Genomic DNA, 27,356 nt, shown 5'->3' on the forward strand with positions numbered 1-27,356 from the left:
GTCTTCGGGTTCCTGGGTGAAATGCACTTTACAGCTAGTTCTCATATCCCTTAAAGGGATAGTTCACCCAAAATTCAAATTTCACTCATTATCTACTCACCCTCATGTCGACTAAGGGCTGGGAGAAGTTTCAGAGTCCTCCGTGCCCTCTCTGAGTTACAGGGGGGCTCGGCGCAGCACTGCATGTCCATATGGACATGCAGTGCTGCGCCGAGCCCCCCATAACTCAGAGTAAGTAAATAATGAGTGAAATTTGAATTTTGGGTGAACTATCCCTTTAAGAATGTGGAGAACAGATACATACAGGGGTGTGTGTGTGTGTGTGTGTGTGTGTGTGTGTGTGTGTGTGTGTGTGTGTGTGTGTGTATAAAGGAGATAAACTGAATGTGGTGTTTCAGAGTGAGTAAGTGTAAATTCACATTTGTGTGCTGACTGAGTGTGTGCACTGTATGTATGCACAAGTGTGGCTGTGTGCCTCAGTGCATACGAGGCCGTCTCACCGTTCTCATTGTTGCGATCCTGTACCAGGTGCTGGTAGACGGAGTCGGGCACCTCTGACTGGCGGTAGTACCATTTCACATTCATCAACAGATGGTCCCGTTTACTCTGCAACACAGAGACATACAGCAAATAAGCAGGAGATAAAAAAAAAGAAGAAGAAAAAAGATCCCACGCTAAGACGAGCAGACATCATTTTGTTTGATGATGACGTCACAAACTGGTCTCTTGGCAAACAGCGTCGTTTGTGCCTCACGCTGGTTGATGCCAAGAAAGCATGCAGAGACCAAGTCAATTAAAAAGGGATTGCAGAGCATTTAGAGCCTTAATAAAGTAAACAATGGGATGGTCATTGGTGAGGGGAGTAGGGAGAGAGGGGAACCATGTGGGGGATGGATAAGTGTTCAGTTTGTGCCATCTATGAATCAATCCTCTGCCGTGGTTTGTCTAATACTCAAGGATGAGCCCTCACTATTGCACAGGCACAGTATCTTTAACATACTTGTACTTTGTACTCCTGAAGTGCTGCCACCTACTGGCCTTGCAATTAAGTGCAAGTCAGCAAAGGGCTGAAACTCCAAAAATAACCAGCAAGTGGCAGCACTGAGGTGAGGAGCGAGCTTCTCTGGGACCAGTCAATGAAAAAACATAGTGAAGGGAAAAAAGAGGAGGGGGGGTGGGAAGAAAATGGTAGAAACTGAGGCCAGTGCTGAGGTGAGGGATGAAAAGGGCAAAATACAGTTTTCATTTCATGTTATAAAATATTTATTGTGCCTTCACATAAGCCCAACTGACCGTCACAGTGGTTTGAAAAGAACATTAGAGAGACTGCTGGGGCTGGGTGCTGGACTGCGACACAATCCTATTGGCCCCAGCCATCTTTATTAGGGACTTGGCTGCACTGCACTGCACTGAACTAACCGAGTGAGACACCTGCACCACCACTGACACCACCCACGGAGAACAGGAGAGATGAGCATATGGAAAAATAGAAGACAGGGGAAAGTCTCCGGTAATCTAAGACAGACAGTTTTAACATTTGCTCTTTCCAGGCTCTTAACTGTATCTGTGTGTGTGTGTGTGTGTGTGTGTGTGTGTGCGTGCAGGAACATGAGGTCAGGGTAAAGATATTTAAAGCCTTTACAGTACATTGTTCTGTTATGTCACTGGGGAGGAGACTGAGCACACGCAGCCAAGCAAATCATCACCTCCCCTAAACCCTCAAGCCCACCTCTGGTTTTCCAATTCTCTCCATTCCTTCCTTCCTTCCTCCCTCCCTCTTCTCCTCCACCTCCACTCATTCCAACCCCTCCACTCCACTACCTCTCTCTCTCTACCATTTTCTCTCCCTCGTTCCTCCCTCTCTCTCCAACCTTGAGCAGGGAGGAGGAATGGGTGAGCGAGTGAGCCTGGACGTGTTAAACAGCAGCTGGCACGCAGTCAGTCAGCTTCATTTACTGCTCTGAATGATTGTGCCAGTGCGCATGCAACATCACACAACCGCACACACTTTGCTTGTGATTCAATGGAGAGCCATACTCAAGGATTGAGACACAGAACCCCCCTACACACACACACACACACACATATCCTCACCCTTTCCCCCCCACCAAAGCACATACATACAACGTGTATGAAGAAATGTGTGCAATGACGTCATGTCCCTCCCCCTTTCCAGCAGTTAGCCCACCCATCCCAACCTCTTGTCTATCCAGTGTACAGACACTGTCGCCTTCCTAGATTAACAGGCTGCCTGCCACAGCGGTGTGAGTCGTTATCCGGTGTTATTCATAATTAATACTTTAAGGAGACTGTAAATGCTGCTCGTGTGCTACCTGCACATTTCACTTTCTGCCTGTAAAACCACAGAATCAAAGGGATTTCAGAGAGCTGCAACGTAGAGCCTGATGCAAAGAGAAAAGCACAGGCAGGCAAAAAGATGCGCACACACACATACACACACACAGGTTTAACACCATATTCATGAGCCTGCATTATTTTAAACCAACCAAACGAACCAAAGCAGAGAGCGAATGTTACTTCAGCTATCATCAGTATCCTTGTCACTACAGAGTAGCTGCCGCTCTCCAGAGCAGATTGCTGTTTAGAAGCTCACAGCGGCGTTAAGCCCTCTCAGGCAAAAGAGGGAGGGAGATGGAGAGAAAGACTGAGAGTGTAACATATGGAGCACGTAGTGGGAGTGAAGCATAGCTTTCAATTATCACAATTCTATAAACATGCAGGGTTGGAAAAATGAGTAGATAACGCAAGGAGAAAATGAAGGGGGATGATCGACAGCTCAGGCTCGCCACACGAACTACTAGTGGCATTGTCTGGGCTTTTGCTAAGCCTGCTATAGAAAATGACAGAGAGAGAACATATGAGAGGGAACCACAATGCTGAATTGATTAGAGACATTCCACGCTGCCTGTAGAGAGCTGAGCCCCGCACAATGTCAGCCATCTTTGTCTGTCCTGCCAGAGGCTAAACATGGCCCTGCCCTCCCTCCTCCTGGGCCCTAAACCCTGGGAATGCTGCTCACTGCGGAGAGGCCAAAAGACTTACTAACCCACTACTGAGAGAAAGAAATGAAACAAGGGGGGGAAAAATAAAAAAGAGAAAGTGCAAGGAAGCAGAGCAAAGGAGATACGAAGAGGTGGGGTGGGGTGGGGTGGGGGTGAGGAGAGAGAAGGCGGTTGGATTAAGGTAGGAGGAGCAAGACCTTCTCATTTCCTCTGACTTAAAATTACAACTATCCTCCTCCTGCTTTACTGAAACCCCCAGGGTACAAGGCTGCCCCCTTTATCCACTGAGGAGATATAAATCTGAGAGTCATGCTTTGGGGCTGAACACAATGGTAACTCCCCTCCCTCCAGTGGCTCAGCCTGGCCTGTGGCATTCTTGGGCACACGCATCACAAAGGGGTCTGATTATATGAGGGCCAGCACTTAACACGCCGTAAGTTGGAAAATATTACAAGCTTTTTACACTGTATTTCCCTTTACAATGACTCCAAAATGTATCCGTGTTAATAAAAAAGTAAATGAACGCTTTTCTAAAAAAGCAGCCAAGACAAACTGAGCATTGTGTGAGTCGGTTAATTCTCCCCTTTGACTGGCTAAATGTGGCTGGCCCCTTGGATCCATAATGGCTGTGCAGTTTTCTTTGTGTGGCTGCATGTGTGCAGTCAACTCTGGAGCCGGGGCCTCTGTGTATGACCACACCACGACAAAGACCAGGGGGGAAGAGGGAAATACAGAGGGCAGACTATCCTTTTTTATGAGGAAAGGCTTTAAATGTGAAAAGAAACCAGCTCTTATTTAACGGAGGAAATCTGTAGAGGTATACACTTGAAAAGATTAAAAAGACTGAGTGTGGGGATTAAATCTGTGTTTCCAAGTAAGAGAGTGTGAAATCAACAAAGTGCCTTCCAATGCAAAACCAGTGCTAACACGCTCAACTATTCCTGTAAGTCTTTGGATATTTTGCAAACAGCGCACAGTGGCGGCGGTGGCGGCGAGCCCCTGCTTTCTCTTCACAATATGGTCACTTTGCCTCGCAGCCAAACCGAGCTGCGACAAAAACTAAGAGAACGTTGTTACAACCTGTAACCCTCAAAGCTAATGCCCTCTTCCTCCTCCTCCTCCTGCTCGCACTGTAACACTAGAGCTCTGCTTTAAACAAAACCAGACCCTCCCGCTCCCACACGACAGGCCCCCAGTGCACCTCGTTAACAGGAAACCTCTGTTTATTTTCTCTGCTTTTCAAACACTCTCTTCTTCCTCTGCTAACCCTGTTAGTGACGCCCCCCCCCCCCTCCTCCTCTCCTCTCCTCCCCTCGCTGGTGACATCAGCAACCAGGATCTATGACTTCCTTCAGAAGGTGGCAGCCAGAAGGAGGGAAGGAAAGACAGATTCCCCCAAACACACAGACAAAGGGAGATGACGGGAGGGAGGGAGGAAAGAGGGGGAGGTCAAACAGAGCAGCAGCGAGCAGCTCAGTGTTATAGCCAGGAATGTCAAGCAGTTCAGCTAGCCTAGCCGGCTGCTGAGCTAACAGCTTAGTTAGCCGACGCCCCGGGGGCAAGGGGAGGCTCAGGTACGGTAGATCAGGTCTGGTGGCTGTGTGACATTGACAAGCGGAGGCTCAAAACGCTACGGCGGGTGGATTGTGGGAGTGTTCACCTTGCCTGCCGCCAGGGGAGAGTAAGCACAACCCAAAGAACAAAAGGCTGATTGTGGCATTTGGAGGCAGAGATGAGATCTGGGAGGACTAATCTGCTGCTCCGACATGATAAGATTAGAGAGGGGAGGCAGGCAGGAAGAGCTGGCTGGGAAGATCACTCATACACTCGCATAAACACACACAAACACACACACGCACAAAGATGATGGATCTGATTGGAAGGGTTTTCCACTCGGCTTTCTCTCTTCCTCATTTTCCTCCTTTCTCTCACTTTATTTTCTCCTGCTCTCTCTCTGAGACAGAGAGATCTGCCAGCACACCAGCACTCAATAAGCACTTCCATCTGGACGACAGAACACACATACACACACACACACAAACTGTATGTGTGTGAACATACACTGGTGAGGTACAAGAGATCTGCTGTGCTCACGCAATCTTCGACATCTCAGTGACTGACAAAGGAGGTTGTTAAAAAGAAATGCCAGCATGCTGTGTGAGCAAACACACATACAAGAGAATGCTCCCTCTCTCGCTCACATACTCACACACAGACACACACACACACACGCACACACACACACAAATAACAGGCTTTCAGGATAAGCACCACTATTCTTCTCCCAACCCTGCAGTAGAGCAGGGCAGGCTGGGACTCTGTGTCAGAGGTAAGAGAAAGCACCTCTAAATCAGGCTGTCAGAGCCAGCAGCAGCAGCAGGATCCCTCTCTGCAATCCTCCTCTCCTTATGGGCTTCACAGTTAGCACTTGGCTACTTGGTGGAAGAAAAGGACACCCCCCCCCCCCCCCCCCAATCAAGCCTCCTTCTCTTTGGGCACATACACTAATAACGCTAAGCAAATTCCGATTAACAATGTGTGTGTGTGAGGAGGATTCGTGCACAGTCTGCTTCCCCGCCTGGCAACAAGAACAAATGGGGAGAGTGTGGGAGGCAGAGGGGAGGAGGAGGAGGAGGAGGAGGGGGGAAGGAGGGAGGTGAGGTGAGTCCCAGCTGTGGTGGCGGTGCTGGCAGGACCTTTGCACCGTGCCTACACAGGGGTGTCTCTCTCTTTGGCTTGACCTGTTTGGATATTAAATCGGCGCCCTCTGCTTTGAACACACTGGGCCCATCTGTCAGCCCAGCTCCATATTGGATTGGATGAGCATTAGCTGTTTGAAAGTGGGCAGATTTGCTCTTGTTGCTCTTTGTGTGTGTGCATATGTGTGTGTGTGTGTGTGTGTGTGCGCCTTTGAACATGAGCGCCCATGCCTGCCTTAAATTTAAAAACCCTCCCTTTCAAGAAATCAAACAGACACACATAAATCACTTCATGACAGATGTGTGTCACTGTACAATTTTGCCGGCGTACACCAACCAACACATCTAACCAACTCCTGTCATCCAGGCAAAAAGAGTGATGGCAGCTGAGATGTAGAGAAGAAAGAGAAAGAGAGCGCTTGTTGAGTCACATGGAGCTCACAGATGATATTAATTAAGACTTGAGAGCTGAGGGCCACGACTGGTGGATCATACTGCCAACCACAGGCATACTTTATATACACTAAAGAGTCACAAGCATCACACATGACCACCACATCTGAGGTCTGGTGCATCCGACACTTTGCTTCACTCCATTGCTGATAACAAAAGGCGGCTAATTGCACCAGTCTTTGTTTCTTCTCTCTTTTTCCTATTTCAGCTGAGGCCCAGTGTGGAGAGAAGGTTAAATTAATGGTGGAAATTATAAAGAGAAACGCATGATGTTGACCACATTGCCCTCCTCCTTCTAGACGGAGAGAATGGAGAACACCAGCCTCGGCTGCGCGCCCCATAAAATAGCCAGGCTGTGTCCAACTTAAATATTTGTCTTTGCCTCTAACACACTTCTGCTGCGCGGCGGTTTAAGCAAAGAAATTTAAGACACGTTAAGTGACAGTGCAGAGAGCAGCGGCGAGAAGGTGAAAGAAACAGGATACAAGGAATGAGGAATAATGACAATAATTTGCTGCAAAACAAAGACATGGGAGCACCGGGGACTTGACAACTTGTGTTCGGTGATTTAGGCTACACACAAACACACAGTCACTTCATTCTTCTTCTTTTTTTTTTTTGTATTGAGAACACAGTGAGAAATCCTCGCAGCACTAGCAGGGTATAGACTCGAATGCAGATCCAAGTGAGACTTCAAACGCAGGCTGTGTGAGGACAGATGGAGGCGGTTAGGAGAGCTCATATCTGGGTGTTCAGATCATAATACTGACTTTATTTTCCAAGATCTCCCTCTCAGCCAGACATACAGTTATAGCCTGCCAGAAAACATTGTCATTTCTGCCTTCAGCCTTTCATTTAGCCACTTCAAAGCCGCCTCGCTTTGATACCTGGCTTCCTGTGTGTGTGTGTGTGCGTGTGTGTCAGTGTGTTTGCCAGGGTGTGTGTGTGTGTGTGTTTGCGTATAGCCCTGGATGTTCTCTTGAGAGCAGAGACTTTGCCTGGTCTCAAGGTAATACCCATGAGTCGGGATTCAGAGTTAGACACAGAGAAAAGAGACACTGAAACACACACACACACACACACACAGGAATGCTGACGTTTTTGGACGACACAGGATTCCTTTGTTTTGTGCGAAGTGTTTAAACGGTCTGATGTTTTGTTTGGAAGCCTGTTTGCCTGTGATCCATTATGTTAGCCTTGCCTTGTTAGCATAGCCTGGTGAGCTAATAAGACATCTTACTAAAACTGACTGGACGACTGCTGAGGAGGAAGAGAGGGGGACTGCTCACAGAGAGGGGCGTACGGAAAGGATATGAATATCAAGCTCTGTGTGTGTATGTGTGTGTGTGTGTGTGGACTTGTCATATTGGATGTCTGCCAAGCCAGCTAATCCGGACTCTGTGTGTGTGTGTGTGTGTGTGTGTGTGTGTGTGTGTGTGTGCGTGTGTGTGTGCGTGTGCGTGTGTGTGCGTGTGTGTGCGTGTGTGTGCGTGTGTGTGTACAACTGCCAGTGGCAGCCTCCTGAGCAGGGTATGGCAAAGAAGGAGCTGTGGGCTGATTGAGCGCTGTAATGGAAGACAGGAAATGAGAAGGCCTGCTTAAGCCAATGCTAATCGATCTCCCGCCTGGTTATGATTCACACACATACACATGGACGTTTAGCTTTCGGGCGATAGTGTAGGTTAATACGGTAGTAATAAAAATGAAAAGCAAATAAGATTTGGCCAAGGGTAGGATATATACTATATGTGTGAAGGGTGGTGTGGTGGAGTAGAACTCCTCGACAGCTCTCAGGGGAGTCAGAGAGGTGTGTGTTCGGATGTGTGCCACTTCAAAGACTGATGGGGTGTGTGTGCCTTGAGAGGGATGATGGAGAGCTGGTAAAAAAAAAAAGGAATAGTGTGTGAATTCTTTGGAGGTCTTCTCTATGTAAGAGGCGCTGTCAGGCCATCAGAGGACTGTCAATGGGGAGTGTGTGTGTGAAAGAGAAAGCAAGAGGCTTCTTGTGTGTGTGTGTGTGTGTGTGTGTGTGTGTGTGTGTGCGCTGGCCTATATGGTCAGCGCACATTGATGCACAGATAATAGAAATATGTAAAATCCCCTGCAATACACACGTCACACGCCACACGCCCAAGCTCATTTCTGCACACACATACAAATTTGCAACGGTTTCTGTGAAGGAACACAAACACACACTGAGGAGGAAAAGGAGTGCCAACGCACAGCCGGAGAGGGAGGCAAATAAGCAGAGAATAAGAGCACCAGCATGCAAAAACAGATCTTAATGCTGCTCATAAAACTGGACAGGCAGCCTTGAAGTGCCCACATCACACCAAGCTCAAACCAGTTTTGATTGTATTGTTTTATCTGGCTACTACTTCTGAAGATATCCATCTCCCTGTCTCTCTCTCTCTCTCTCTCTCTCTCTCTCGCTCTCTCACCCCTTTATCTCTGCGTCTGAAGGTGACCTTGCCTGTCTTTCAGTCTCTGGTGATGACACTGGCCCTATCAGTAATACATCATGTAAGCTGTGTATCAGCCAGATGCCACACTAGCTGAGCAGTGGGTGGTCTGTCAGGCATGCTTGCTTTGTACAATATGCAAATAATCACATGCAAATTACCTACCCATGTGAGGTACAATATATCAGTGTGGATGCAAATGCAGTAAGATATCAGATGAGTTATGGGTGTTAACAAAAGATTTAGAGATGTTACAGCCAGGCCTTTCACCAAATACAGTTACAGCTCACAAAATCAAAAGGCTATTCTGCAGCAACTGTAGTCTGAATGTTGTGAAAGAATGTGATTATAACACATGTGCACGCACACACACACACACACACACACACACACAGGCCAGAAGCTCTGGGCCGCCTCCTGCTGAGCTGCAACAAGAGATGTATTGTAGACAACACAGCTGCAATAACAAGGCTGGCCCAGTGCTAGAAGGAGCTGTACTGTATGACTCTCAGTCTAGACCGGCAATGACTGCCGCCATATTGTAACACTATTACTGATAGACTTCTTGGTGACTGTCAACAAACCACATTACAGTCTATTTTGCGACATGTTTATTTCTGCTAGAAAATTAAATCACAGCTGAAAAACATGTCTGCTTTGCTTAATGCAATAATTACAAAGAAGGAAATAAATTTCAAAGTCCAAAGGCAATTTTGAAAACATGGGAAAGGTTGAATTGAACTGTGTGATAGTATGATTGACAGACATGTTATACATTCCACCTACGCTCTTTTATCACCACTTAAGATTTCCCATCGTACAGCAAGAAAAAGTAAATGGATGTTTTGCCTTTTGTTTTATCTTGAACTACAGCACATATGAATGTTCAATAAGTTAATAAGACAAAAATGGAAATTAAGATAACAAACAAGAATAATAGCAAAACCACTGGTTTAATTAGATATGACTGATTAGTGTTTTAAAACGAATAAATAGCTTGTGAAAGTGTGAGATTAAAGAGGTGGGAAAGTATAAATTATTGAAGGTGGGAAGAATGAAAGTCCTTGCACACACTGTGCTGCACTGACAAAGGAGACACGCTGTGAATACAACTGCTGCTGTCAAGAGAAAAAATACACCTCGAGACACTTTTGCATAGACTTAACGCATTTTGTGAGACTTAAAGCACCTGCAAGGTCTATAATCTGACATGATGTATTTTATTTAGCATGTGACTAAGTCAGTGCACAGGAGAAAGAAAAATGGAAATGTAAAACTGATTCAATTCGTTTCTTTTTCAGATTTTTTTCCCCCACAACATAATGATAGCAATGTACAAAGAGAACATTCATCTGACGCCGTATAGGATCAATAGGTGATAATTTTGAAATATATAATGTCCTGATTAAAAAAAACAAATCTTAATCCGTACTAATTAAAAGTACATCTCCTTCCAATGCCTCCACTTCCCACACTGTCTGTGGCTAAAAAAATACACTAATACACTCACTAATGCAGAGCATGAAAAAAACACATTTGAGTGTTGATGAGAAAGGTGTCAAACATATTGGTTATCATTCTTACACGCACACACGTGCACACACACAAACAGGGCGCCCACCGAGAGAGAGCGCGAGACAAAGAGGTTGAACAACACACCAACATCTCTACTCTCTGCAACCCAGGCACATCAAAGCCTTCTCCGCCCATTTATCCGTGTGTGTGGCTGTAAATCAAAAGGCATACTTTGAACACGCACAGACACACACATACACAGACACACACAGGCTCAGACTGCATTTGCTTTGTGCAGCAGCGTCCAGGGCTGGGTAAGGGAGGCAAAGGATTTTGCTGTAGACGGGGGAATTACTCGCCTCGGCTCACTGTCAGGGAGGAGAGGGGGATGACTGTTTACCCGCAATGAGTGAGAGAAGGAGAGGAAGAAAAAAAAGAGAGAAGGAACAAAAAGACAGAGGTCAGCGCTGTCTGAGGCTTCTTTCTTTTCTCTAAATCACCTATCGCCTCACTTTCACCCCTCACTTGCTCCTGCCACAATCATTGAAAGGTGACTCGCACATACACACATCTACCTGTGTGTCTTTAAAAACGGCTTCAAGGTGTGTTAGATAAGAGGCCGGGTCAATGTAATTAGTTGTAACAACATGTTCAGGGCAAAAGATACTATACACAGGAACAGAAGAGAGAAATGAACGCAGCAACACTCGACGAGAGGAAAACCAAAGAATGCGCCCTCACACACACATACATAGAAGATCTGTGCATCCCAGTGTGACCATATGGTTTGGCGGGGACTTCCTACCCACCACAGAGGAAGTGTCCGTTTACAGTGTACAGTTCAGTTGTCCGCCATCACATCCTGTCTCTCCGGCTCTAAACAGCCATGTGAAGCCTACTCGGGCTCAGAGCAGTCACGGCTTTGAAGTTAAATCAAGCAGAAAGGAGACACAGTTCACCATACCATGCAATCAGCATCAGCATGAGATCTGGTAGGGTGCACGCAACCTCAAACGACAAAACGCTGGCAGCATAAAGAGAGAGCCTGGTGTGGTATATAGCCTGTGTGTGTGCAGCTCGTCGGCTTGCAGCGCGTTCTGTTGGCAGATTCTCTCCTCTTTTTTTCCCCTCCTCTCTCTCTCTCTGTTGTGGTGTGATTGACATCCACCTGTCCTTGGGTGGAGGGTGATTAGGTGTTCTTACAGCTTCCTCTTTGTAACGGAGTGCATGCTTGTAATAGATTGTGTGTGTAGAGTGATATGATAGGCTGATGATGGGATGATCCAGCAGACATTGACTAACAGTCTGTGGAACACAACAGGGTGGGGTTATTGATGACTCTCTTAAACAGTGGATATCATTGCCATGACAGCCCCATACATTATCACCGTGCGGCCACACCTTCCATCGCCGGGGCCTGGACCAATGGGAGGGCAGCTGCCAAGCAAACAACCATCTCCACACACACACACACACACACACACAAACAAACAAAAACACACTCCTCTCACCGGCAGTGCTGGAATGGCTGAAGGAGAGAGGGGAATGCTTAATGTGCCACTTCATCTGGTGATTGACACAAAGCCTCTTGTTTACCGGCGCCACTGAGATTTGCATCTTTTTACCATTGCCCCTCCCTTTTCTCCTTCCCTCTTATTGCTGTTCCTCTCCTCTGCGCCCCCCACTTCACTCCCACAATCCCCCCTGTTTGTGGCGGCGCTGCATGGAGTGGGTATTACCCCACCCTGCTGCTATGATATTGATCAGCCCCCCTCCTCCCTCCCTCTCTTCCTTTCTCTCTCCTCTCTTCATAGCCCGCTGCATTGATTCCACCTCTCCCTCTGAGCCCGCCAGCTAGGAGTGATTACACAGGCTGCTCACACACACTGATGCAAACACACACACACACACACACACACAGACATTAGAACCATTGGTAGGGATGTGGGGATGTGTAGCCTTGCTTTTACTTTAAAGGCTATAAAGCTCGGCGGCTGCTGCACCAGCCTAGAGAAAACACTGCTTCTTTCTTTTAAGCCAACCAATGATTTGAAGCTTAGCGTGACATATTACCATAATAAATATCGCTGTTATAGCATGTTAGCATAGCATATCAGCAGACTGGCACACAGCTGGATGCGCTCTGGTGGTTTCCGTCAGGGAGGGGGGTGGGGGTTGCTAAAGATGGCTGCGGTGGGGCTTGACAGGTGGGCCTGAGACACCTTGTGATTCTGTGCAGAAGCTTCACACAGAGCCGACGCACGCTCCTTATAAGGGCCTGCAGTGCTGCACTCGCCATCTAAAGACTTGCAGCTAGCCTCCTGGAGCCAAAGCAGTTCAATGAAACCAGCTGAGAGTGGGACTCGGAGCTACATAGACAGAATACTTGCTGTTTCACTTCCAAACTTGACATGTCCTAAAACTACACACAGTTGATTTTGGCTCTTGTTACAGTGGCCTTAATGGATTTCCACACCAAAAAGCTGAGCTTGGCTAAAGTAAAACAGCAAGCCACAGGAGCTGTTGGCTCATCAGTAGACGCTTGCACTCTAATTAGTTAAATACCAACCCTCTCCTGGTTACGAGACAGCATCTCTGCTAACAATAGGTGGTGGAGTGTGAAAGGTTTTGGATGGGGAGTCCTAGCTGATGAGCTAACAAGGGCACTGTGGGCCAATGCCACATGAACAGCCACTTATCTCTGCGTAACCTCTTTCTGGCAGCAGCAACAATCCAGCAGAGAGTCTAAAGCAACAGGCCAGAGATCCCACATATTATACACACCCTCACCGCCATTTGGCATTTAAATGGCATTTTGGTGTGGCAGCAAACTGTTTGCACCTAATTATGGCTGGTTGCTGCTGTGTCCTGGATTTAAAAAAAAACCCATGTCTAGCAGCCATTCACACTACAGCATGGTTGTGGAATCTACTCTTAAGAATAACCAACATCTCTGCTGTCTAACTTAATACTGCAGCAGAGAGGAGCTCTATTGCATGTAAAATGTTAACAAGTCCACGCAGTCTAAACAAAGACAAAGACAAGGGTGGAGAGCAAGGACAGTGTGAGTGTGATCAATGGTAGTAATCAATATTCTCCCTCTGTATCTATCATTGTTCGAGTTTGTACTTGTATTGCACTACAATATAACCTCTTAGACAGGTTTAAAGTGACTTTATTTTCAGTTGTGTTATCCAGCCAACAAAAAGTCTTAAATCAACTTACACGTAACATCCAATTAGCACCTTTTAAAAAAGCCAAAGCAGCGCTGTGACAAATAAATAACATTACGTTTCATTTTCACGCAGAGGAGGCTCTTCTAAAATCCCCTCCAATGACCCAGCGAGGCGTCTTTACAGATGAGGTTTGGGGCCAAAAAGTACTCCGAGAAGACAGCCAGCCATCTGTTAACAGCGAGCTCAATCAGTCCCCTACAGGTTCTGTCACTAGTCTACAGCTAGAGGTGTGTAAGCACAAGTTCCTCCGTGGTGCAAAAAACGCTGAAGAGATGAGGTGTGTGTTTTGCATGAGAGAGTGTGTATCTCGGCTCTGCAGGGCGGAGAGGACGAGAGGTCACCGTCTTTGCAAGGAGCCTAGACTCCTAGACAGACAGGGGTCTCAATCACCTCCAACACCCCTCCACCCTGCACTTGCTGAAGGAGAGAGCCCCCCCCCCCCCCCCCCCTCACACTTATCCGCCAACTCCATTACCCACTCCGACAGGTCCGCACATTAAATCATTCCATTTCACCTGGGAAGGAGGGTGAAGGTGGGAGGCAGGGAGGTGGTAGGAGGACGGGAGAGAGATTATTTATTTATTTATTCTTTTTTACTCTGTCCTCTCTCTTCCTAGCGTGCGAACCAATTCGGACGAGCCCTGCACGTGCTGGGCTACCGTCAGTAATGGGCCAAAATCAGCCCCCTCCTCCTCCCCCTCATCCCACGATGCCTTGAGGCACAAGATTCATCACAAGGACCAGACAGCAGAGGGGAGCAAGAAAAGGAGAAGTCGAAGAGAAATAGTGTGGAAGAAGGTGGGGAATGCTATAAGATATGAAAAAAAAGTGGAAATGATGAGAGCCCATAAAGAGTTATTCACCCTCGAATGGGGAGGGCAGAGTCATGATCTATAAATGGGCTTTTAAGCTCAATAGCCCAAGGTTAGCTTGTAGTGATGCTGCAGTCAAAGTCCATATATCTGACTGCATTAGTCCTACAATAAACACGGACAATCCCATCAGGACTGAAATAAAGTATTTAAAATGCTCTAGTTATTTCAATTAGCTCCAAAAGGAAGTAAGAGAAGGAATTAAACAACATGTCAGATAAAGCCCCCAGCACAGATTGCCATGCAGGACAGCGGCTTCCCTTTTTTATAACTGCACCAGGGCAGAGGAGACACCACTGGATAAAAAGACGAGGGGATTTGACAACTGTACAAAAAAAACGAGAGACTTTGGGGAGGTCTGTATTTTCTTAATCATTTCATTAAGATAGTGCTTAGGCTAATTAACAGTAGGCTTAATAACGCAGACTTTCCTGCCTCTGCCCCATACACAAGTGTTAACTGTCTGCTGGAACAAAGACGCCTCTGTTCACAAACACAACACTGCCAAACTGTTAAGTACATTCCTATAAAGAGAAGAACAAAGAGCATTTGAGCGTGGCGGGAGCAGAAATGAATACAGCTACTGAGGGGATAGCACAGCTCGGCCCTTTGATGCCAGGAAATGTCTTTACCATCGTGGATAGTGTTTATATTTCTTCGCAGCATACTGTTTCAGATCGAGGCAACAATAAAAATCAACTGGTAGTAGCATGAAATCTCAGTGGAGATGATGCTTGGGAGAGAATGGAGCAGAGAAGGAGGGAGGTGGGGGCTGAGGTATGTGCTGCAAAACAGCAGACAAGTAAGAAGGAGAGCAGAGAATTTAGAGGTTTGAACTGGATGCTTTCTGGAAAGCACAACAGAGGATTTAGGGTCTCACGACGCAGGATAATAACGACTCCGATGCTTTGTGTGTGGATGCAAGTCACAAAAAAAAAAAGGAAAGCACAAACACCTATGTGCAGAATAAATGAAGTGTGTGCACAAGTGTGGTGAAGCGTCTCCAAGCCCTCGCAGCTGTGGTTCCCTGAGCCCATGTGATCCATTGGCGGTGACAGACAGGCAAACACAATTTAGACTCACCCATCAAAGCACATGCAACACCAGTCACAGCCACTGCGGGCGGAAATGTGACGCACCGAATGGAAAACACACAATCCTCCTTCTGTGTCCAAAGAAAGACCTGTTTAAATTTGTCATTAGCTATAATCCAGGAAAACACATTTGTTGAGCTCCGCCGCTATTTTCGAGCGTCATATGTTTGCATTTTTAACTGCACGCACGACAAAAAAGACAATCATCTTTTTGTGTTGGAGAATATGAGCGTGTGCTCAGTCAATCTGTGTGGATATTGGTACATTTTATGGTTCAGAGGACTTTACAAAATCTACTAAAAATTCTCATTTGAGTGCAGAAGCTTGAGTTGTGAGCCCTTCAAGGCTTTTATTCGTTGGTTATGGAGCAGATCCAGTATCTAAATCTTGATGACATGACCGATAAGGCTCTTGGTTCTTTGGTTTCTAGGTTTAGAAAAGGGGCTTTTCTTGTTCACATACACTGACTGCGCTGCATTGCTGAAGAGAAATGGCACATGAGCGCTCTTAACCAGTGATACCCCCCCTCCCTTTCACGATCAAAGCACGAACATATGTGAGCCAGTTGTTTTGCATTACATCAACAAGTATTCAGAGATGGAGGATAGATAAAGTTAGCAGTGAGTCAAGCTGTAACATATGTACAGAATGTCAGAGGGTCTGTATGAGATTGCAGAGCTGCTGCAGGGGAGCTGCTTGAGATGGCAGCCTGTGGCGATGTTGCTGTTGTTTTAAGGGCTGTGTGAGGCGGCGGGGCTGCGAGGTACAAAATGTAGACATTCCTGAGACCTCACAGCAATCCCTGAAATTTCCTCCTCCCGTGTCTGCTCCTCTCTCTGACCGATGTCCTTGCCCTTCTTCCCTCTCTCCTTCCTCCTCTTTGCTCTCTCCAGCAGCAACAGTTAATTTGCACCATGTGTTCTTTAATGGACAAAGGAGAGAGGGGGGGGGGGGGGGGGGGGGGAATAGGGCCCTAGTGGAAGCGTGTGAACCCGATACCACTGTAAATCTGCACTTCCACAGCGTTACCCTCTCACCCCCTCCTCCTCATTTTTTTTTTTATTGGCACGTCACACATTGGACAAGCTGGAAATTACACTGAGCTGAGCTGAGAAGCTGTGGTAAAGCACGCCAGATACCCACTTAAGCTGAGAAAGAGAGAGGGGCGGGGGGGTTGGAAAAGGGAGGAAAATAGGGACCGGGAGGGAAAAGTGGAAATGTACAGTGGGAAAGGGGTGAGGAGGTGGGGTAAAATTAGCCGTCCATTTTCAGAACAGAGGCCAATCCAATTAAAGCTTGACCAAGCCACGCAAAAGTGTTTAGTGCGTGGTTACTTCACTCAGCGCTGGGTGGCCGGGTAGAGGCCAGAGAGACTTCGCTCTAAAAACAGTACGCCGGGGCGTCGAATGGCACAGCAGGTTAAGCAGGCGCCCCATATGTAGAGGCTATCGTCGGCCCCGGTTCGAATCCCGCAATCGGGCGGCCCTTTACTGCATGTCATTCCCCCTCTCTCTACTGTGCTATTCAATAAAGGCATTACAAGCCCAAAATTGTAATAAAACAAAACAAAACAAAAACAGTACGACTTAGAGCTGCTGTTGGATATATACACAAAAAGTCAATACTACGGTGTCTACTGTTGAACCCATCTACTCCAGTGATAGTGAGACACTGTGAACATTAACTCACTTCAAAGGACCCTGCACCCCCTAATTTAGTGTGCAGCCCTGTACAGAGCAGTCGACTGTTTTCATTTCAGCAGGAAGTCCTCGGTCAGGTAATTAAACAGGCCCTGTCATTATTTTCGTACAACACCGCCTAGGCTGGGAGTCCTGTAGGTTTTTTAACAGTGTCAAATCTACCTGCCTTTCTTGTCGTTTTTGCTACATTTGTTTCCCCACTTGCTCATCAAAGCCGGTGCCAAAGAAGATAGCACTGTCTGTTTGCTCTTCTGCTTTAAAGATAAAATGTAGTGCTCCATGCCGGAGCGCAGCGAATTTGCTTCAGATGTTAGTGAAGACATCAGAGGAGACATTTTCACTTGTGATGTGCCAGGAAAAAAAAAAAGAAAAAGTGTCTGAAGCACCACTGAATATTTCAACAACTCAGCAACAAGGGGCAGAATTAGCACTTGGATATATATTCAAGGCTCAAAATGTCATCTGTCACTGAAAAAATGACATGACAAATTTGCACACATTTGTGTGTGAGGGACGCGGCCGAGCCGGTAAAAGTAAACTCAACTAATGAAACTTTGAGGGGGGGAGGAGTGGGCAAAAGGGCCTCTCTGCTGAATAATTTAGCAGTGGTGGGTCAAAGAGGCAGCTATTGATTGAGCTTTTAAAGAGACTTATGAAAATGCTACGACTGCTTGCCTGGCCCTTCAGCCTGACCAACCCCCACTGTCCGGGGGCTGCACCCTCTCCATCTAAAAAACAAAACAAAACACACACACAAAACCCCATTTTGATTTTAGCCTGTCTCTCCTTCCCTCCCCTCCTGTCTTCTATCGTAGAGGAAGAGATAATCCTATTGGCTGAACAACTAGTTTCCATAGCAGCATTTAGCTAATGCACAAGGAGGGCAGTGAGAGTGAGAGGAAAAAGTGTTATCTTTCCACAAAGATGAAAAGGAGGGAAATGTGAGGGAGCGTAGAAGTGAGGAGCCAAGAAGAGGGTTGGCTTGGCTTTATACCTGCGAGGAGAACTGAATACAGCCTCCTCCACTTGCTGGGTCTGAACTGTGTTGTTATCTCAACCTTGCCATTTGTATTGCTTTATTTATTCAACGCTGTGCTCGTGTGGACGATCAATCTAGCCCGCCTCCCTAAAGAGAGACACAGCTCTGAGGCTGTCTGAGAGACGCACGCCTGTCTCCATCTGATTTGAGAAATGCACCAAGCTTGCAAACTGACACCGGAGTAAGACAAGCACTTGTCAGTCTTGCAGATTAAGAGCATGCTTGCATAGTAACAGCAGCTGCTGCAGCTAGTGACCCCAACACCTCGGTTAAATGACCTAATGTTATTACAAAGCATGCCATTAATGGCTTCACCTCAATGAAATTTCAAGTGTGTAGAGACAGAGGAGGAGGGAGGGGACTGGGAGGGGACGGCAGGATTGGTGGGGTGAATACCTCATAGAGGAGCATTAATCAAAACGGTCATAATGGGGAAAGTCACCTGATACTGCCAAAGCAGCAGTAAAAAATCCTTTGCTCACAGGGTTTAGTCACAGCCAACTGTGAGGAAAGGAAAGGGAGGGGGCTATTTGTCAAATAAAGGCACGTAATCTGAGCTGAATTAATTTGTTCAAATCAAAAAAAATGTTCCACTTCATGTGTTAACCTGCTCCATCCTACCACATTTAAGACGTATAATGTCAGCAGCCATTTCTGGGCCGTTTTCCTTTTGAAGGTAAGTGACAATGAACGGCCATTCACTGTTTAGTGGCTGTTGTGCCGTGCTTCTATTGCTTTAAGGCAGCAACTCAATGGGGAACATTACAGGCAGAATGCTTCAATCAAACAGCTTGCAGCAGGCTCGGCCGGCCGGCCGTGTCTATAGACGCCTAGATGCCCTTGTCAAAGCTGTTTCCTCACAGAGAGCACAGAGACAAGCAGACACTTAAGACAGCCCCGCACACAATTGTGAAAGGCTGCTCCTCCACATGTTCACGCCTGTGAAATGTACCAGCGCGTTTACAGCAGCTGAGTGGACCTTGGAATGAAAGGAAGAGCTGAGCAGCATGCACACACATACACACGCACAAAATTGCCCCTAATGACTGTAGCGCCCCTCTCTCAAGAGATGGCAGCGGCTGCTGCTCCACTCGATAAATATTAACAAGAAGAGCGACTGATGGCAGTGCTCACTGATCCATAATTGCATTTCAAAATGTTCGATGGGGGTGGGGTGGAGGGTGGTCGCAAAGGGAGAAACGGGAAGATAAAAAGAGGGAACTCAGCCTTCTAGGCAGTGACAAGAGACAAGTGATGCCTGTCTAGTCAAGCTCCTACCACCACCTCGGTGGTGAGACACCACAGCCAAGACTGTGTGTGGAGAAAGAAACGTGCAGGTTGTTCATTAAAGTCTGGCGTTCTCGCTTTCATTGACTCGCTGCTGCATGCATCACAGGGCACTTTGACACCGAAGCTTTACATAAATGGAGAAATCTGGGAAAGGATCAGAGAGATGGAAGGGAACTCCGTGTACCGATGCCAAATTGTACATTAAGTGATATTTTTGCATGGCTCTGAGTATGCGCAGCCAAGCTAGCCGCAAGCTGATTAGCCAGTGGATCTCATTGTTAAGCTAATTCTCTGCACTTTGGATTCCATTAGGGCTATACTCAGGATCCACAGAAAACCTAATAACTGCTCATGTTAAGCATGCTTATTTATGCACATATATTTGCATCTTTATCAAACATTTTTAATTATGGGCTTTGAATAGGTGGCATTTTCCAAGGCTGTATGATAAGCACCACCTAAAACCATCAGGAAACAGTTGCGGGAGATACAATTAACATTTGGTGTGTATGTGATGTGAGTGTGTATGGGAGGTGTACATGCATTGTTTACATGACAACTGGGAAAGCTATTCTGTGATATCCACCCAACACAAACAGGCATTTGAATACACATGTAACCATACATGGACAGTGCATATGTCCTGATTACACACAAAGAGCAAGGGACACTCATAAATAATTAATGTTTAGATTTCCAGTCTGTTATCACATCAGACGATCATGTTTTGTATTTAAAACACTTCAATTCTGCAAAACAAGTGCCAAAATAACTCAGTGCAGGAAAACCTCATTCGGCATAAAAATGTATCTATTTTGTGCATCATTAAAATATAACAGCAAATTTATGATCTTTGTTTTCTGCTGCGTTCAAAGAAAACAATTGTATCACACTGCAACATTAAGTGAAAAATGTAGAACATTGTCAAATTATCATTTTGTAAAGGAGTTCACTTGTCTCAAGGAAAGGAGTTAAAGGACTCAAATAGTCTTGACATGTAGGTACATGTACAGTAAGAATCTGGAGAATCACAAATGCTTTTAGATTTAGATTTAACAGATTTTTCTTGACAGATAAAAGCAGAGCTGAAACTAATTAAAAAAGATAATCTAATAACATTTCTGTTTCCTTTGACATTTTCCAGTTAAGTGGGTAAATACAGATTAAGAATGGAGTGATATGAAAAAACAGTTTGCTGAGTACATGAGAAATATGAGTAAACAAGGTGCCCCTGATGTATTTTTTGTTTCTTAACAACTGTTAAACCAATTCACTAGGCGTGTCCTTAATGATTAGACATCCAGGGGTCATGTGAACCCACATCCACAAATCTTGCATGTTAGATGCAAGGCCAAATGCTAATCAATAGGAGGTGAGGTTTACAGGCAGGTCGTTTTACTTTCCAAGCATTTGTTTTAACATATGTCATCAATTACACTGACACACATCAATTACGTCCAACATCACGCACACATGTGCATTGTGCATGTGTGGATGTGCTATTTGACAAGAGTTGGAAGCCTGAACAAACACTCCATCAGAGTGTGTTTCCACTGGACACGTGTGAATGCACAACGTATCACAGATTTGCTTGCACACATTTCAGAGTGCAAACAGAGCAAGCTCAACCTTGAGATGGCTATAACCTTACACTGTGTTACTGAACTGATGCTTGGCTGAGGGGCACGGAAAGAAGGAAAAAAAAAACGGCGAATGGAGTTCACGCAGCACACTGGTTGTATGACAAAGGAAATTCATGGTTCTTTTAAGATCAACATTTGAGCTGGACTCCTGGCAAGATAATTGCATTGTACATGGCATCTAATTAAATGTCCATAAGCAGGAATATCCAGGACTGTGTGTGTATAATGCGTGTGTGTAAGACTAACGGCGAGAGCGAAACTGCGTGTGGGTGTGTTTTGGTGTACTGGGCTCCTCAATCGCTTGTTCCCGGAGGGAGAAAACGCTGCAATCACTCCATTAGTGAAAGAGGGAGGGAGACAGAGATGCTGGGAGAAAGCAGAGAGAGCGAGAGAGTGGGGTATGGTGAAGGGAGGGAGGGAGGGAGGGAGGACGAAACACAGCTGACTTGGCCAATAACAGCAAATGAGGTTAGATACGAGCAAAGAGGGAGGTGGGGGGTGGGGTGGGGTGGTCAATGAGCGTCGAGGACATGGACACAATGACCAGAACATGGGATGGGAGGAGGGAGGGAGGTGAGTGACAGCAGATAAAGAGGACTGGGGATGAGGGAGGAATGAAGTGTAGAAACAGACAGATGAGAGAGTGAGAGGGAGAGAAATGGAGACAGAGGAGACAATCAGGGGAAGAAAAGCAGGATGGATCGGTGAAGCCGGGGTCAATGGGCAGATATGGCTGCAGACTGTTGAGTGCTCCGTCGCTGTCAGCTGCCTTATTGTCTTAGGTTATACACACACACACACACACACACACACACACACACACACACACACACACACACACACACACACACACACACACCACAAAAAAAGGCAACTCGCATCACCATTGTGTGTGTGTGTGTGCACACATTAATATGTATGTACACAAATTTAAGTTACATGACCTGAATAGAAACGTGGCAGACGTACACATGTACACACACGAGTCCGCTGCAGGATCACTGTGTTACTCTCATCAAATATAGATTGTAAACACATTACAGGGTCGCGCCACCGGCTGTAAACTAAAACTAACCCTTGTGGGAAAACATACTGGAGGATTGCTGGCCTTTAACTGACCTAGCCAATCACATCCGAGGGGGAAAAAAAGACAGACTGTACACCTCATCATCGCACACCTCCATACTTATGCATTTGTAGTGACAGATGCAACATTAGCGCCCTCAGTGTATTTAATCAGATATTTCATATTCAACTATATTTTCCTATTAGCGCCCCATTGTTTTCCTACTCTAAGCTTTTATCTTGTATTGTGAATCTTGTAAATCATTTAAGTCGACTTGGTTTTCAGATAATGTATGTTGATTTCTATTATTACATTATTTTAATAATTCAATCACGGGCACATAATAGAACTGCTGCAGGGATAAAGAGTCCACATTTTGACGTCTTCCTTCCACTGCTGATTTTGTTAACAGTTAAAATGGCCTCCTACTGGTCACCCCTGTATCCAGGCAGACATTTTAGGTGGAAGGGAGGAGACTGAAATCTATACGGCTGGATCAATATGTCAGAGAGGTTAGTGTGGGTACTACAACTGCCACTGTTGAGTAAACAAACTAGGGAAAATGATTGTCCTCCAATTCCAGCATGACCCCAATAATGCCACGGGGATGGATTTTCTTTGCATGTTGTTGCTGAGTGACTGTGTGTTCACAATGCGACAGACACGCAGCGGCACCGGACTTCCAATCATCCCAATGTAAACATAAAACATACAGTGAGAAGAAGATATAGCTACAGACAGAGAGGTAGGGGCTTCGCACCTTGATCTTCCTTCATACAGGAGAGATTGATGGCGGCATACAGGATTTCTACACACCACTAATTAGATTCACAGGTCATTAGATAAAGTACAGAGTGAGACCGTTAGAGCCTGAAGACTGAGGGAGGAAAGACAAGAGAGATGAGGGGTGGGGGGTGCAAGAGGGGCAATACTACTGATGAGGTTGTTTGGTTCAGGACCAATGAAATTCTCTCCCCCTCTGCTGCGCCTCCAAAGCTCTGCTCCCCTCACACAGAGGGGGGGCTGATCGATAATTTGCAAGAAGAAGCAGGGGCCGGAGACAGACGCAGGGAGGAGGGATGAGAGGAGAGGAAATAAAGCGAATGAGTTGATGTCTAATGCATGGTTCACTTACATGGATCTCTAGTTGCTCGCTACCTTCTCCTTTTCAATACATTGTATAGCAAGAGAAGGAAATGCGATTACGCCGACCATTATGTTCGACAAAAGAGCAGAATGAGTGGATGAACTTATTTTTTTCTCCCTCTCCTCCCAGTGGCACAAGTCTGTGTCCCAGTTTTGAGCGCAGGATGACGGAGTAGATTCGAGGTTGGCCGGCGAGATGATGGTTTATACCAACATGTGCAATTACAACCTAATTCAGCTATCATCCTAAAAGAGGATTTTGTGCTGGTCTAGTAAATAGAGATTACGAGTTTTTCAAATGCAGCCCACACAATGCCAATCTTTTGTGATGTGTAGCCCTGGTGACAAAGTGAGCTCATTGAAAAACACTGTACTTGTTTAGAGAGCCAGCGGGGCTTGTTGTTTTAACATAGGACGACAAGGGTACAGTCTGCTCAAACACATACAGGCATGCAGATGGCTGTTCATTAATTACAGATGGATGGGGGGAGGGAGTAACAGAGATCGGGAGACACGGAGAGAAAAAGAGAAAAGAGACACAGAGAGAGAGAGAGGCCAGCTAATGGAGCCAGTATATTTTCTTTCTCTCTCACTCTCTCTCTCCCCTGGACAATTACCTCTGTCTGCCCCAGACCTCTTCTGACGCTCTTAATCAAGGTGCAGGTGCGTGTGTTTTTAACGTGCGTGTGTGTGTATGTATGCGCATGTGTGAGCTCAGGGAGGGGTTCCTGCCGTCCTCAGCACTCTCTAGTAGCAATCCGATTAAAGCCCTGCTGCTGTGGGGCCAGGCTGTCCTCCCCTCTGTAAGGCTCACCTTAAAACCCCTTCTTCACACAACAACTGCCCTTCACACACACACACACACACACACACACACACACACACACACACACACACAAGCACGTGAAACACAAGTTCCGACATCCTTGACTCGAATGCGCACACACACACACATCTCATACATGCATGCACTATTCCACCTTTTCCAAAAGTGGTGTGCATGCCGGCCCCTCTGAGCTGACCTCCCCATCATCACCCTGGCTGTTGGCAGCCATTACTTTGGCCCCCCGGGGCCCGACTGCCCCTCACTGAGCCCTCTGCACTCTGCTTAGACAACCAATCTGTTGAAAGACGAGCAACGTTCACTCCAGCAGGCTTAGATGCTGCTTCATTTAGCATCATAAACACAGCCATTACATATTCCACTAGTCTTTTTACCCATTAAACGGCGGCCACATTACCGCAGACCTGCACCTCGATGCGTTCCGCCCTCCATTTGCGGCAGGTGGAGACCGTACAAAAGACCAATTAAAAACAATCACTGTCAGTTGCATAATCAATTTCACACTTCACAATTTGGTGAACTCTGACTGGTGAATTTCCTCAGCCAATAGAAACACGATGACCTGGGATAAATCACACATGCAGCTAACCATTAGTATAACTGGGTGAGAAAACACAGCAGCACTCCCACAGGAAAAAAGATATTCTACATGGTTTGCAGGTGGCTCTGATTCATTCCCAATTTCTAAAACCATGCTGCGTGTCATCAGTAGACTGGAGTGTAGCAAACTCAGCACAAATCTTAAACCATAATGTTATTTCTTTATCAATCAGCATGAACAAAGACAAATGTGTTGGGTGGTCTCTCCTTTAGTAAACACAGAAACTGCAGTGTGGGGAAATCAGTCTTGTGCCTACGATACATTTTAGGTGTCGTAAACAAACACCACTCTCAAGTAACTGACCGAGCCTGATGAATCAGCCATCCTTGGTAGCAAATTAAAAACTAATTTCTTTCTTTATTCAGCAAAAGAGGCAATTTGGCCACATTATGTTGTAAAAAAGAAAAGAAAAGAAAAAGAAAATCAATTGAAAACTGGTGAAGGTCTCCTTCATTAAATCAATTAAGTGCATCGACAAACATCTTTATTTCCATTACAAGCATTATTACACTGCCAGTGGATTACAAAGGTGGTTAATATTCAAGCCTGGTTCTCTGAGGGATTTTTTTTTTTTCCCCCCCAACATACCCCTTTAAATAACAAACCTCGGGATATAAACTGATTTCATATTGTATTTCAATATGATTTGTATTCGTCTCTCATCGTAATTCCACAGTGTCACAAAAAATCTGCGACTCCTGCACCTGCATTTCCAAATTATGCTGCACATGCCTTTGTAACCCACAAGTCTCCTGTAATCTCCTCTCCCTTGAGAAACAGCGGTTTGTACTCTCATCATGGGATGTGGGGGTGGGGGTGGGGGTGGTGGTGATCAACCTCGGCCAGTGTGAGGACATAAAACAGGTCAGACGTGAAGAGAAGATTTACTCACCAGCTTGAAATCCTGAATGCTACAAATGAAGTAGGGAGTGTTTGGCCGCCGACTCTCAATGTACACACAATCTGCAAGTGAGAAAAGACATAAAAAATTGAGTTTGAAAGATGATGTTCACATTTCCCAAAGCTTTCATGTTTTTCCTGCAAGCAGACTCGGTAATATATTATTTTGTGTGCTGATACCTCTGCTGAAAAGACATTTTTTCTCCTTGAGTCAAATTCAATTGGAATGCGAGTAATAGGATTAAGGACTTTTGGAACACTACAAGGTTGCCTTTCCAAAGCAAACATTACGCCTAAGGGGAATTATGTTATTGTTCCACTCCTTTTATACACCAGTGAGCAATACTAGCTTGAACCCTAACCCACCCGCCCTGCAGTCATCACTGTAACCCATTTCTGTAAAATGACAAACCTCTGTCACCGGCCCTATAAAAGTCCAGCTAACTGCAGTGGGTTAACTTCAAAACGAAAACAAACAAGTGAAGATAAATCCACCGGGCGTCCTCTCATTTGCATTTTAAAAAGTTGCCAAATTACATAACCCTCTCAAGTATTGAAAGCAAGCCTCTCTCTTTAGTGTGTGTGAGGAGGTGGCCCTGGCCGGCTGTGCTGTTAAATTGAATGTGACTGGTGGTATGGCCAGGTCGTGAACCCTCATCCCCTTAACAAAAACATTCACGCTGCCGAGGACAAAAAACACACAACCACTTCAGTCAAGAAGAGGAGGAGGAGGAGGAGGAGGAGGAGGTGTGGGATGTGGCTAATGGTTACTGCTGAGCCAGGTAGAGCGCTTCCCACAAACAGCCAAGGGTTAGAATTATTAGAGAAAAAGAGATCTGAATTCACAAAAGTCAAATTAGCATAATAGCCTCCCATTCACCTTGGCTTTTAGCAGAAACACAAAACCATGAGTATAAGATCAGACTGAGCAAAAAAATTGATTTGTTTTGGTTTTGTAACAGCAACCAGTAGTACACGTACAAGTACACGCTTACTTAGGCAAAACAATCCAAATCAAAGGATTGCACACACGGAAAACTGACCTTCTATTCAGATGGCAGCAATACAGCGAGCTATATGAAACCTCCCAGGGCTGGTTTTGCCTTTTATATTATACAGTCTATGGTTTTGCCTACTGTTTGGTGCAGCAGAGCATTCAGCTCTTGCTAACCTTCACACATACACAAAAGCAGTGACTATGGGAAGCTGCTCTGCTCCTCCACCACAGTACTGCTGGTGCTCATGTCACCCAAACCCCCGTGCTGAGCTGCTCAGTGCAGAAGGACTGAGCCACACTTTCCCGAACAAAAGACGTTCAGCTAGCTTTTTTTTTTCTCTCTCTCTCTTCTCTCAATGACTGACAGTGGCATCATCTGTTATTTATTTGTTTGTGTCAACAGAGTTATCGATCTGGCTGTGGTTTATCTTACCGCTTGCAGAGGAAAAGAGGGGTGGCAAAGATATTAAATAGCTCTGACACCCAAGATACCATTTGTAGAGGGGCTGGTGTGTACGAGTGCTCCTGTGACATCATGGGCTTTGTTTTTTGAGAGGCTGTGTGTGTGTGTGTGTGTGTGTGTGTGTGTGTGTGTGTGTGTGTGTGTGTGTGTGTGTGTGTGTGTGTGTGTGTGTGTGTGTGTGTGTGTGTGTGTGTGTGTGTGTGTGGGGGGGGGGGGGTTTATCACCCTTGCTGGCTCTGAGTGACGCATTATATCTCTCACTACTGCCCTCTTCTCCCCCCCCTCTCCCCTCTCTCTCCCTTTCTCCCTCCTC

General features: G+C 46.0%; 1 protein-coding gene across 1 annotated transcript in view; it reads right to left on the bottom strand.

Moving 5' to 3' along the window:
- rerea (arginine-glutamic acid dipeptide (RE) repeats a) overlaps positions 1-27,356 on the bottom strand; it is a 90,780-nt gene that overhangs the window by 39,186 nt on the left and 24,238 nt on the right. The window contains exons 3-4 of the mRNA XM_083975545.1: positions 25,576-25,646; positions 501-606 (exon numbers count right to left, since the gene is read on the bottom strand). Coding sequence (XP_083831671.1) covers positions 501-606; positions 25,576-25,646 — 177 coding nt within the window. The remainder of the gene's footprint in view (positions 1-500; positions 607-25,575; positions 25,647-27,356) is intronic.

This window comes from Trachurus trachurus (genome assembly GCF_905171665.1).
Source record: "Trachurus trachurus genome assembly, chromosome: 7".
Taxonomy (NCBI): Eukaryota; Metazoa; Chordata; class Actinopteri; order Carangiformes; family Carangidae; genus Trachurus; species Trachurus trachurus.